Genomic DNA, 12,879 nt, shown 5'->3' on the forward strand with positions numbered 1-12,879 from the left:
TCTAATCAAACATGCAATCTGCAATACAATGAAAACTGATGAATTAGTTCATATCACTAAATTCAACTGCAGACCCAACCTCAATGCTCAAAATTTGCCAAACTATTGTCACTGAATTCCTTACCAACTAATAAATACTCCTCTCTTCTACAGCACTTTACTTCTTAAGACTGGAAAGCATTTTATAATGGTCACTACCATTATCTCTGCTATTATATAGCTTCTATGAAACAAGAGCGCCTAGAGGGAAAAGGTTTATGAGGCTTTATTCTTCAATCATCTTCATTTTTAATAGAGACTCCAAAAAGAAGTTCTAAGTATCATTAAGAATCTGATCCTGAGTGTTAGAGTTAATGGAAAATCTCCCTTCTATCTTACAAAATGTTGCCACAGGGTTCCAACTGCTTCTTCTCTCTATTACTCTTGATACTTGAATATTGTCTTGGTTTCATTAAGTCATCCTAAAGCATCAGAAAAATCTTTTTTTTTTTTTTTAATTGTATTAAACACTCACCTCAAACCACTGACCATGTGACTGCATTTTAAGGATGACACAAGGGTCTGGTTTTGAGAGGGCATCCCTGTCTGATATGCCTTTGCATGCAACCCGCAGCTCCACTTTTGTCAGGCATGGGCTGTTAAAGATTCCCAGGGTATTAGCTGCTGATTCATAGATGTTGCTCATTTTCTTCATTCCTTTTCCTGTAAGGAGAGAAAAGGTTCATTAAGAACACTGCAGGCACGTACAACCCTTTTGTCCATGCAAAAGTCAGCAGATGATCTGCTCGCATATGAGAACACGTCATTGTGAACAAGATCCTCAGCAAAACAGGGGACAAAAACAATCTTTGGAAGAAAGTCACAAATCATCCTTTATGTTTCAAAATAAGCCAAATTCGTAGTGAAACTTTCCACCATGGCCCTGAACTTTTCGAGGTGAACTGTGACCTTGGCTTATAGCTCTGTTCCTGCTCTCAATGCCAGGTTTCCTCAGGCAAACAGGCAGACATGGAGGTAATTCTGAATTTCTCCCGAGAATGCCTCATTCCAAGGCTTAATTAAATTTGTTCAGCACTCCTGCAATCTGTTTCTATTCCTCCATACTCCATCTAAAAAGCACACACTTCACCTTACACGAACTTTGTGTAAATCCATCTGAAGGCCCCTTTCATGTTGACCTTAATTTCCAAGATACATTTTATTCTCTATTTCTGCACTTACTGCTGAACAATACTTCCTCCCCATTCCTGAGCAAGTAGTCAGGATTGATGGTCCATGCAGCAGGGCAGGGTATTTATGCTGGCAAATCTTGCTGCTGGACACTGTCTGCTCTTTTGGGTCAGGAACCTCTATTAATGTGAACACAAAAGGCTGAAGTAGTGGCAACCTCTGACCATTATTTCATTACAAATGCCAGCACCACCACAAATCTTGCAGTTTGAGCTTTTGCTCAAACAGAGCAGTGGAAAAAAAAAAAAAAAAAAGCAATTTTAACACCAGAAATTACTACATGATCGGTTTTTTTCCCATCAACAAGGAATACAGGAACACTTTAATTGACTCACTTGTTCTGAACTTCCCAATCTGACCCCTAAAAAGCTGTCTCTGAACACAAGGCCTTCAAGTCCACCTGTCCTCATCCATTCGTAAGAGCAGCATAAAATTTATGCCACCTTTCCAGAGGGCAGATTTGTGATATCCGTTTTCCCCATGAGTTATGATAATAAAATTGGAACAGCGTTTCTAAATTCAGAGTAAGCAGACTTGACAATATAGCACGGAGATCTAAGAAATACAAATGAACTTCATGAGTTCAAGTCTGAACGATGAGACAAATGATCTGTTCTCCTTGCAGATAAGAGAAAGGTACATTAACAATGAACAGTTTTTCAAACCTTGTTCAAATCTATCCAGGACCTTACCATATAGCCACAGCCTGTTGTGAATTCCACCCCACCCCACCTCCAACACACACTTGCTGGTTCAGTATGTTTTTAAGTCAAGCGGATGGCCTCCAACCACCCTCTCCAGCCCAAGACCTATAGGCAAATTTATTTGAAGTAAAACTGGCTTTTGAAACGTGAGGCAGCACCATGATAGTGCTTGACAGCCTAAGATCACACCAGCCCACTTCAGACCTTTCCGATCATCTACAAATGCTGCCACCTGCACTGTGATGCCATGGATTTGCCATCAGGAAATAAAAAGCAAACCTATGTGGAAACAGAAACAGCATCAGGCTGCTTTATTAAGTGAAAACAGAATATTCAGCTTCTACACCAGGCACTCCTACACGATGCTTTCACTTCTCAAACATTTTCAGCTAAGGCTCTTGACACCACATGACCAGCACCACCAAATCTTAAAGTCTTTCATGGAGTGGGGAAAAACATTTTGTGCTGGGTCAATTCTCTCATTTGATGGCAAGATCACAGTCCTAGCCTGAAAGCAATGGCAAGGCTGTGGCTTATCAGCACTACTGATAAAATCGTAAGTTGAGGAGCAAAGTCCCGCATGCAACAAGGACCAGATATGATACTGCTGCTAAGCATCACAATAAGCGTATAGAAGAAGTGCTGCTAAATGTAGTGATAAAACCATGCTTAGGAGACCAGTGTCCTTTTGTAGCCTTTTTTTCCTTTTTATTTTTTAATTTTCAAAAAGTGAACAGATTACGCCAGCAGTAACTTCAAAAAGCCACTGAAGGATCATATTTAGCTTAAAATTGCAGAGACAATTATATATGTGTGTGTGTCTTTTGCTAACAATCATCACAAATCTGTGTGTTTTCATTCTATTTACAATATATTCTTGATATACAATGTCAGAAGTTTGCATATCCATCACCTGGGATTACAAAAACCAGTTAGAAGCCGAAGTGGAGGTAAAGGATTGCTGTCTAATTATTCATCATACTACAATCCCATCTCCTTCAGAAGGCTGCTAACAAGCTCAACAAGCTCATCCCACACATTTACAAGAATTTTTTACATGTTGCCCTTTCCAAATTGAAATCTATTTGAAAATTGGGTTAATTCTGTCTCATGCGCATCTTCTATCATTAATGAAATGTCATCTTTTGTGCAGAAATAGGTTGGTGATTTAATTAAAACAGATTACTTCAATGCTAAAGAGAAGGAAAAAAAGTAGCAGCGAGGAGAAGATATGTATTTTTCTTCCTCCCACAATAATTATACACTGTTTTTTTGGACTGGTGGTTAAGTATAAAATTATATTTCTTTTTATCACTACAACTATTACTTCAGCTTTTACAAGTTCTAAATTTATCAATGGAAGAGATCAAGCTACAGACTTATTCTTTTGTCCCATTATATTCACTTAATATAATCACCAGTTTGGGCTGTTGCTCTAATGTCACGTTACCAGGAAGTTGGGGGCCTGGAAAACAGCTTTTGAGCCCACTGAAAATGGCTAAAAAAAGTATTATTTTACGTAAACAGATACAAGTTATATTGCGTAAGAGCTTTTTTTTCCCCCATCTTTTCAATTAACTACATACAGAAGGAATAAATAATTCCATTTTCTTTGCTACCAACTCTTCCTTTTTCACTTGATTATGAGCTTCTTATTTTTTCAATGTCCACATGGCTTTAATATTCACTGATTAAGAGCTGTATCTGTGAGAGGAATAGCACAGCTACGAAAGTAAGCAAACAAAGGGATCTGGTCACAGACTACTGAAGTTTCCAGTTCATTGCTACGTGCATTACCTTTCATTTCCACCTGAAAACAGAAAAACAGTGCATTATTGTACGGTAACCAAATTTCACTCCCACTCAGACTCAATAGCCAGTGGTAGACTGCACAGAACAAGGAGATCCATGGAAGTCAGCAAGAAAATAACCCAGTGGTTTCAACAAAGCAGCTTTAGCAGTATCGTTCCCCAAGTGATTCCGCCTTTTCCCTGCGTACTTTATCACTGACAACACAGTAATGAAAAATGATCATTAGGCACAGGATGTTTGAGTACTTCAGCGCTGCCTCTTGGGGCCTGACCCAAGCTCACACTAAACACACTCGTTGGCTTCAAAGACACATTCCTCAAGGCTCTGAAGATTTTGTGTGCTTCCATGATGCCTTCCATTACAACGCAAGACCAGATTACACAAAATAGAGTGTCAGCAAGATTTATAGATAAGGATGACATTATAATGGGTCTCCAGGTAGAAAAGCTTTTACACGTTCCTTCTGATTACTTACATGCTCAACTTCAGCAGAACACAGATTATTGTTCCCTCCAGGGAACGATACCAACTGACTTCAGCAATCACTATTCTGTAAGAAAATTTACATGATTGGGAATTCCCAGTCTCAATGAACTGCTGTGCTGGCTCCACGGCTTCCATAATTGTGAGAACCAAAGCCCACTCCTTCTTATTTATCTGTGTGGTTGGAGAATAAGCTTTCCTCAAATCAGCAAAGATGAGAACTCACACTGATCATAAAGCCTTGATTCAGCACACTGGTTAAATAATATTCCATATGCTTACCCAGGAACTTGCCAGGAACTCTGTCGTGGCCTAGGGCTGAAGACAAGTAAGCAAAAGCCCAGAGCGATAGCACAGAAAGGAAATCCATCTTTATTGTGAATGCTTTATCGTTGATTGTAAACCAGGAATCAGCCACAGACAGCGTTTGTTGCCCTCCGTTCACTCTGTACAGCAGCATTATTTTTTTCCACAGCATAGGGGCTTCTGTAACCCATTACACTTTTTGACTGATCTTACACTGGAGTATTCTTCCCTTACGTCTAATCGAAACGTCCTTGTTACATCAGTGACCGCTGCCTCCTGGTCGTTCTCTGTACATCTCTGGAAACTTCTCACTATCATTCGGTACTATCTAAAACAAGAAAATTCATCTACTTATCTTTGGCTACACTCTCAGACTCCTGGTTATCAGCCACATCTCTCATCGCTGTACAAGATTCTTCTCCTGTCAGTATTAAAAGCTAATTCTCATCAACATCAACTACCATATAAATTGCTACAGAAGTTTAAATGATCACAGCTAATACAGACAAAATGCTGGCTGTTAAAATTAATTTGAATATAAATTACTGTATAATGAAAAGCCAATAGGTTTGCTAGACCCTCCACAGGGTAGCTTGTGCAATTAAAAATATGATTTCTTTCTCCCTCCTTCTGATTCTGACTCATGCAACAATTAATTAGGACTTACGTTACAGCTATCAAAGTTTGAAAGACCCCTTTGCAAAATGGGCAATAATGATAAACTCAGTAAGCAAGGAGTATCTGGAAAATCCACTGCAGTGATATTGTGAACAATGAGACAGATCTGATAAAGTAATTTACTTGGACAGAGGGGGAGAAGGTTCAGAACAATGTGTCAGCAGCGCACACGGAAATATACACACACTGACAGTTCAAAAGGACTCATTACCACAGAACCAGTTGGTTCAATTATAAAGGATAATGGAAAGTCACAGAAAAGAAATTAAGACATCTAATGTATGACAGAACAACGTACAAAAGCACCTATACAGATGGCTTCATTTAAAGGAAGGAAAAACCCTACAGTACCTGGAGCACTGGGAGATACTCAACTGTGCTCATTTCTGCATGCTCTTCAGTAGATTCCAGTGAAGTCAAATTCACGTGGTGTAACACAAATAACCTATTGGGATCAGCAGCTAAAACGTGCGCTATTAAGATTAATCTAAGATCCTCCTTTGATCCTTTAGAACATAGCTAAAGTAATCTCTTCTAAATGTTTTCACTGTCATCCCACTGTTCTAATACGCCGTAGCAAAGTCATTAACGTAAAAGATAGGAGACTGAAGAGATAAGAGAACAACGTAACTTCTCCACAAAGTTGGCAGAGAACCAACAAGAGCCAGCTCTATTTACATTTACTGGATTTGCTTCAGTTGCAAGGTGTTTGCATCTCCCCAGGCAAGGCCAGCTCATGCAAGACTTCTGTTCATAAAAATGATGCTTTCTAATACACTGGAGAGTCTTAATGTGGTAACAGAACATGTTCTGTTGGGAACAGTGTGCAAGACAGACTCATCAGCATCCTGACACACTACAACAGCTAGCCTCTCAGTTGCCCTCTTTCTTGCAGTGTTGTTTCCTTAATAACACCTGCCCAAATCTTTCATTTAAAACTCAATACTGCCAAAAAAGGCATTAAGTGGTGCCAGGGTCCGTCTTGCTAAGGAAGAACGTCAGCAAAGTCTCCACGAGCTGAGGATTTACAGGCAGGAGTGAATAACATGAAGTCCCAGTAAAATTCAGGCTGCCAGGTAACTGATTCATTCGTTAGCTCAGCCACTCGGTCCGGGGAGTACTACTGCTGCAATGGTGCCTGAAGCCCAGGTCCCTGGAAGCACAGGGAGACTAAGCTTGATACATAGGGAAACTCTGGATGGCCTGAAGTACCACACTGAGGAGCTGCTTTAAAGCTGCCCCAGCACATGGTACAGATTTGAAACTACTCGTGCCTAAAAGCTATTCCAGTTTTCTTGGCGTTGCCAGTTTACCGCCTGTACTAAGCGATGTCTCAAATGAAGCATGGGCCAAAAAACCCCACAAAAGTTGTGTTGTTCTGAGGATAGATGTTTGCAGTTTTTAAATTAGCTCCCTAACTTAGCTATTAAACTGAAAACAAAAACATCCAGTGTTTTTCCCTGAGAGCTCTGAAACCTTGCAGTATAGTTACTTATTGAGAATCTTACCTAACTAAGCTCGACTGATATTCCACGATACTCCAGAGGAAGATAAATCTGGAAGAAAAATAAAACAACCCCAACAGTGAGGCGTAGCAATTACAATTCTGCTATCAATCCCAGCTGGCAGCCTTCAGAACGTATTCAAGACAAAAATAAAGGTTTGATAAACCAATTCTGAACAACATGCAAGATTAATACTTTACTACATTAATCCTTCCACTATCTTCTGAGCATACATAAAATACATTTGAAATTATAATTACCCGCTATCCCCACTGCAAAAGCTCATTGACTACGAGCTTCAGGGAACTGCAACAGCAAGTTGTGTTCTGCAGTTAGACTCAATTACACTGAAGTATGTATATAAACACAATGTTTGGAATAGTTTGTTCATTTACAGATGTAACATATTGCAAACTGCTCATTTTCCTCTACAGATGGCCCACATGGCTTTTCCTGCAGGATAAAAATGATCCTACAAGAGAAGCAGCTTACTGCTGCTAATCCAAAATTGGAACATCACGAAGAGCAGCGAAGGAGAACTTCCCATTCCTCATTCCATTTCTGCATTTGCAATGCAGGCAGAAGGTATACTCACTACAAGTTGGTTCAGGGATTCTTAGCAGAAAGAAACTGAATTCAGCCACTACAGAGGAGCATTCCTTGAGCCACGCTGAGCCCAAAACCACGGCAGAGCTTTACAGTCAAGTTGCTCTGTCTGTGAGGACAGGAGAAGAAGAAAGGCAACAACTGATACTGCTGCAAAGAGTACTGCTTGCAACAGCCCAAGTGCATCTCAATTTGGTGTTAGTGCAGTATGCCTTTCATAGAATCATAGACATGGCGCTGTATGAATCTCAAGTTTAGTGAGATATTCCTTGGTTCTCTCTCCAAACCCGTAAAGCCAATAATTCTCTTCCCTGCTCACCCTCAACTGCTTTCTTGAAATTCACCTGCCACTGCAGATTATATGATGGTAGGAAATTTCATTCATCAGTCCTCAGTTCTTCATAACATTCTTCTGTACCAAGTACAAGAGAGAAAATGAGGCAAGAGGATCCAACACTGATAAAGCCTTGCTCTGGGCCCTACTCTATCATTTAAGGCCGTACTTGAAGAGAACTGCATTTAAGGAGGTTTTTTTTCTGGGTCAAAACAAAGTGCCTTGAAAAGAGAAAACACACAATTTAAGATCTGCAAATCGTTTTCTACTGTGCTAACAGAGCAGTAAGAAACCTCAGCGTGCACAAGTTCAGTTCAAAAGTGAATGTTATTCTTCCCATACGCTTCAATTTTGCTACAATGATTTTACTTCCCACACTGGACACAAATTCCGCTGAATTCTTTACTCTTAGAATCAATCTATGGTAAACAAACATTTTGCAGTGAAAACATCCTCAGAAACTAAGAGCAGAACATGACATGAGCATGAATACTACATTATAAGACAAAATATAAAACCTAGAGTTTTCTATATAGAAAGCATGATTCTGATTGCTCACCGAACAGAGATGTATAAAACACTGTTTATTGTAAGACAGATGCTAAGCATCAAGGAGATTACATAGATGAGGAATGACAAAGTGGGGTCACCATGATATACAGTAGTCTATTTTCAAATAGTGGTGGAAGACCTCAGAAGAGGTGCTTACAAGCAGAAGGGGAACTGATTTCTCATGCAGGTAGACAGTGACAGGACCAGATTTAAACTGAAAGAGAGGAGGTTTAAGTTAAATGTTAGGAAGAAATTCTTCACTCAGAGGGCAGTAAGGCCCTGGCACAGCTGCCCAGAGAAGCTATGGATGCCCCATCCCTGGAGGCATTCAGTGCCAGGTTGGATGGAGCCCTATGCAGCCTGGGCGAGTAGCTGGCAACCCTGCCCATGGCAGAAGAGTTGGAACTAGATGATCTTTGAGGTCCCTTCCAACCCAAGCCATTCTGTGATTTATAAGACAATATTTGCCCTAAGGATATATTATATCAGCACAAGTGAAGCACAGAGGAAAGAAAACAAGCATTTTACTTTAATGTAGCTTAGGTAGATGTCCAAATTTCTGGTTTGTTTGAAACATACACAAAAAAAAAGAAATTGGAAGTTATATAAGCCTAAGTAAGACTGCTGTCAGAACTTCATTCAAAAAAGTAATGCATAGAGTTCTGGTAAAAATATGAGTGTGAAGCCAAGCTGCAACATCTGGTTGTGGCTGTCATTCTTGGGCTCATCACCAAGAGACAAATATCAAAACAAGCCTGCACAGATTCCTGATGCTCAGGCAGTGACTGACATTTCCAAAGAGCACAGAAGAGCAAGAGCCCATGCAGAAGCCACAGCATATATCCCACAAAGCCAAAAAGGGCTGGTGCTAACTAAACTGGGTTCCAAGCAGCCACAATAGCTGCCAAGAATTAAAGAAAACAAAGATGGGAACACTACCATTTGATCACTGTTCAGAGCACAAAACAATCTACTCCCTAGCCAATTATTTATATCTAGATTTTAATTTCAGGGATAGACATCATACTCTATACCTATACATTTTTAGAATTAAAACGTTGCTTTAGTTACTGTCATTGTGCACAAGAGGTAGCAACAGGTGATACCAAGATTGTGATCAATCTTAAATACACAAGGTATTTAAGATGGCCACTATGTTCATTCATGTCTTATCCCTGATCTACTTTAATCCAGTACAATAGGTCCAGTAGTTAGAGAGGGATTTTCTCCATAACTTTTTAAAAATGGCATAATCATAATTTCATATAAGTACTTGTCTAACGCATGAGCGTGCTTCCATCTGCACAAGCATCAGGGGAATCCAGTCAAAAAGGCTTTTGTGAATATGAACCAAAGATACTAACTTCTGTTCCTTTTTACTAGCAGAGCACTTTATTTTCTTCTATTCAGCCTGCAGTCCCCACAGGCAGAAGTGCTCGGAGGGGAGAAGAACAAACACACACAAATGAAAGCTATGAGAACGTGGCACACAATAAATGCACATCCTCACAATATCAAAGGTATAATCTCAGTGACAGAGCTGTAAATGCTTCTTCATATAGATATGCATAATCACATCCAGCCCTAGGTGCCTACAGAAAAGGTATACTAAGAATCTCTAAAACATTCTGAAAATATATGCCCTTTTTAGAGCTTCTTGACATTTCAGTCACAAGCACTGCCTGCCAATTACAAACATTATAGCAATTCAGATCTGCTCTGGTGAATGATGTACAACATTCTTTATGCCAAGGAGCCTAGATTCAAATTTTACCTGTAAATTCTGCCCTCTGCAATAATTGTTATACAATAACAGGTGCTTGAATGCTATTGCAGCAAGCCTGTAATGAGACTGAATGCACAGTCACACCATTTAGTGTCCTAAATTGCTCTGACTCTGGAGTAAATACATCAATGAAGACTGAGCTGGAATATTAAGTTACAGTAATACATCAAAGCAAGATGTTAATTTGCTGATATGTTACATGAAAATGGTTTCTATATTTCACTGAAGAGCTCAAGTGATTCACTTGTGTAATATGTTATTAAATGAAGCACATAAAGAGAGACATCTTACCATTCACTTAATTGAACGTAGAAACAGAAAGGACAAAGATTTAATACAACTTGAGGAAAATTCCAACTGTTTTTAAAAGGTTCTTAGCACAAGCCAGAAAGCTCAGCACAAAAGTACATTTCCTACCTGAGTTACCCTTCCTTCAAGATCTTAATTTTCCCCTATTCAGGAGCATTTTGTAACATGTTAAGAAACACAGTTGAGTCAAATGATTACAGCAGCATTTCTCACTTAGCCGCTTCTTCAAATATGGACTTTGAGCTTGCCTTTTCCATACCCCTTCTTTTTCAGCTTCTGAGAAGCTATGTTGTTTCCATCTATTATAAGTATTTTACTACCATCTTTTCCCGTTTTTACTTTTGTCAGGATTACACTTCCAAGTGAGATAGTTCTAAGAAAAATTTCAGAGCAGCTTCAATGGAATTACGTCACGTTCAACAGTGCTGCCCAAAGGAGCTCTTACCATTCCTCAACCACTGACACAACACCGTACTGCTGAAGGCAAATTGCAGTAGGTCTTCAGTGTAGGTAATGGAGACAAACTGTCTCTCAAAAGTAATCGCGGTCTCTTCTCCAACCCCTAGATCAAAGCAGATCCAGTCAGAGTAGGCGGCTCAAGGCCCTGTTCAGATGAGCTGCGAGTATCTCCAAGAAAAATCTGACTCCATCTTCACTGTGCTCTCCTATAAGTCAATTATGGCAGCACTAAGACCACTTTCCCTTAAATACTTCTCTTAATACTGAATAAAGCTTATGTTCAGATCCATCCAAGACAACCTGCAACTCCATTCCTGCTCTACTCTGTTCCTGTGAGGTCCCATCTGAGCTACTGTGTCCAGGTTGGGGCTCCCAGCACAAGAAGTATGTGGAGCTCACCTCTCTTACAGAGAAAGACTGAGGAAGTTGGGCTTGCTCAGTTTGGAAAAGTCTCTGGGGAGACCCCACTGCAGCCTTCCAGTACTTGAAGTGAGGCTATAAACAGGAAGATAAGTGATTTCTTGCATGATTTCACACTGATAGGACAAGGCGGAATGGTTTTAAGCTTAAAGAGAGGAAATTTAGGCTAGGTGTTAGGGAGAAATTCTTTACCCAGAGGGCAGCAAAGCTGTGGCACAGCTTCCCAGAGAAGCTGTGGTGCCCCATCTCTGGAGGCACTCAAGGCCAGGTTGGATGCGGCCCCGGGCAGCCTGATCCGATGGGTGGCAGCCCTGCCCACAGCAGGGGGTTGCCACTGCATGGGTTTTAAGGTCCCTCCCAACCCAAACCATTCCCTCATTCTATGGTTCATAGTCTGACTTAGCTTATATGTTTCAAAAGAAGGTCTGGTTAACTCATATAAAGCAATCTGGGACAAAGAAGTAAAGATCATTGCCATTATCTGCATGTTAGAATGAGAAGCCAAGTTTTAAAAGACTATAATTACCTAAAACAAACTATATATCTGCTGCAGATAAACAGCTGCATCCCTAAGTGGCTATACAGGAAACCTTTTGCAATACATGACAACTTCAGCTGGTCAAACCCTACAAACAAAACTGCAAGCTCGTGAACATCTCATTTACACACTGCCTACAGAGTAACTATTAATACAGAGACAAACATCTTTTCTGGGGGTGAAGTACTTCACATGCATTCCTACAAGGGACACTCAAGAAAGGAAAAACAAATTACGTTGAATTTAGTCTGGGCCGATATCATGCTATTTATGAGTAGAAAGGTGGATTAGTAGCGATGATAAGGAAGGCTTTAAAATCTCATCTGTTACTCCCTGGTTTTTTTGAACTCCTGAATAACTCCTCTGAGTCAGTGAACGCATTTGAACTCAGATGTGTTATCTGGAGATTTCCCCTCGCTCAGAATTTTGTTCTATAAAACATTACTCTGAGAAGTATTTAAAATTGCTTTCACCTTCCAATTGTTTGAAATGGATTATCATTTCCCTATGCAACATTTTAAAATTAAAACCTTAATTTAAATTGCTGTGCAGTTTTAAAGGTATTAATCTTTCTTGTTTCCTCGGCTTATCTATCTGCTGTCCTTTACATTAGCATTTCTTATTGCAGTGAAACTTTGCATTTTGCTAGAAAAATTGCTGTGCTAAGCTTCTGCTTCATGCGTAAAATGAAAGCACTTCAAATTTGCCCATTACACAGAATTGTTTAGGAAAAGAGAAGTCTGGAAACAAACACATTGATGCGGGCTCTAATAAAGGCTCCTACTTCCGTTAATAATGTCGTGGCTTTCTTAATTGCTGAATAGGCTGTAAATTTTTCAGTTTGCTGCAGCCCGTCTCCCTGATAGATGCCAGCCTAGCTTTTCCTCGTTGGTAAAAAGCAACAACCAAAAATTCAGCTCAGAGTAGAAGCCATATTTTTTCTAGCTTTATCACCAGTATTCTCATCTTTGATTTCTTATCTTTGAAATCTTTGTTTTGTATTCTTCTTGAAACAACAGATTCCGACTTCACAGAATCACAGAATGGCCTGGGTTGGAATAGACCTCATGGATCATGAATCTCCAACCCCCTCTGACACATACAGGGCCACCAACCTCCATATCTAACACTAGACCAGGCTGCCCAGGGCCCCATCC

General features: G+C 40.0%; 1 protein-coding gene across 6 annotated transcripts in view; it reads right to left on the bottom strand.

Moving 5' to 3' along the window:
* CPNE4 (copine 4) overlaps positions 1 to 12,879 on the bottom strand; it is a 340,611-nt gene that overhangs the window by 176,259 nt on the left and 151,473 nt on the right. For all 6 annotated transcript variants that reach the window (XM_040696670.2, XM_040696668.1, XM_040696669.1 and 3 more), the window contains one exon: positions 515 to 702. In XM_040696670.2, coding sequence (XP_040552604.1) covers positions 515 to 694 — 180 coding nt within the window. In that variant the 5' untranslated portion in view covers positions 695 to 702. The remainder of the gene's footprint in view (positions 1 to 514; positions 703 to 12,879) is intronic.

The sequence above is a fragment of the Gallus gallus genome, chromosome 2 (genome assembly GCF_016699485.2).
Source record: "Gallus gallus isolate bGalGal1 chromosome 2, bGalGal1.mat.broiler.GRCg7b, whole genome shotgun sequence".
NCBI lineage: Eukaryota > Metazoa > Chordata > Aves > Galliformes > Phasianidae > Gallus > Gallus gallus.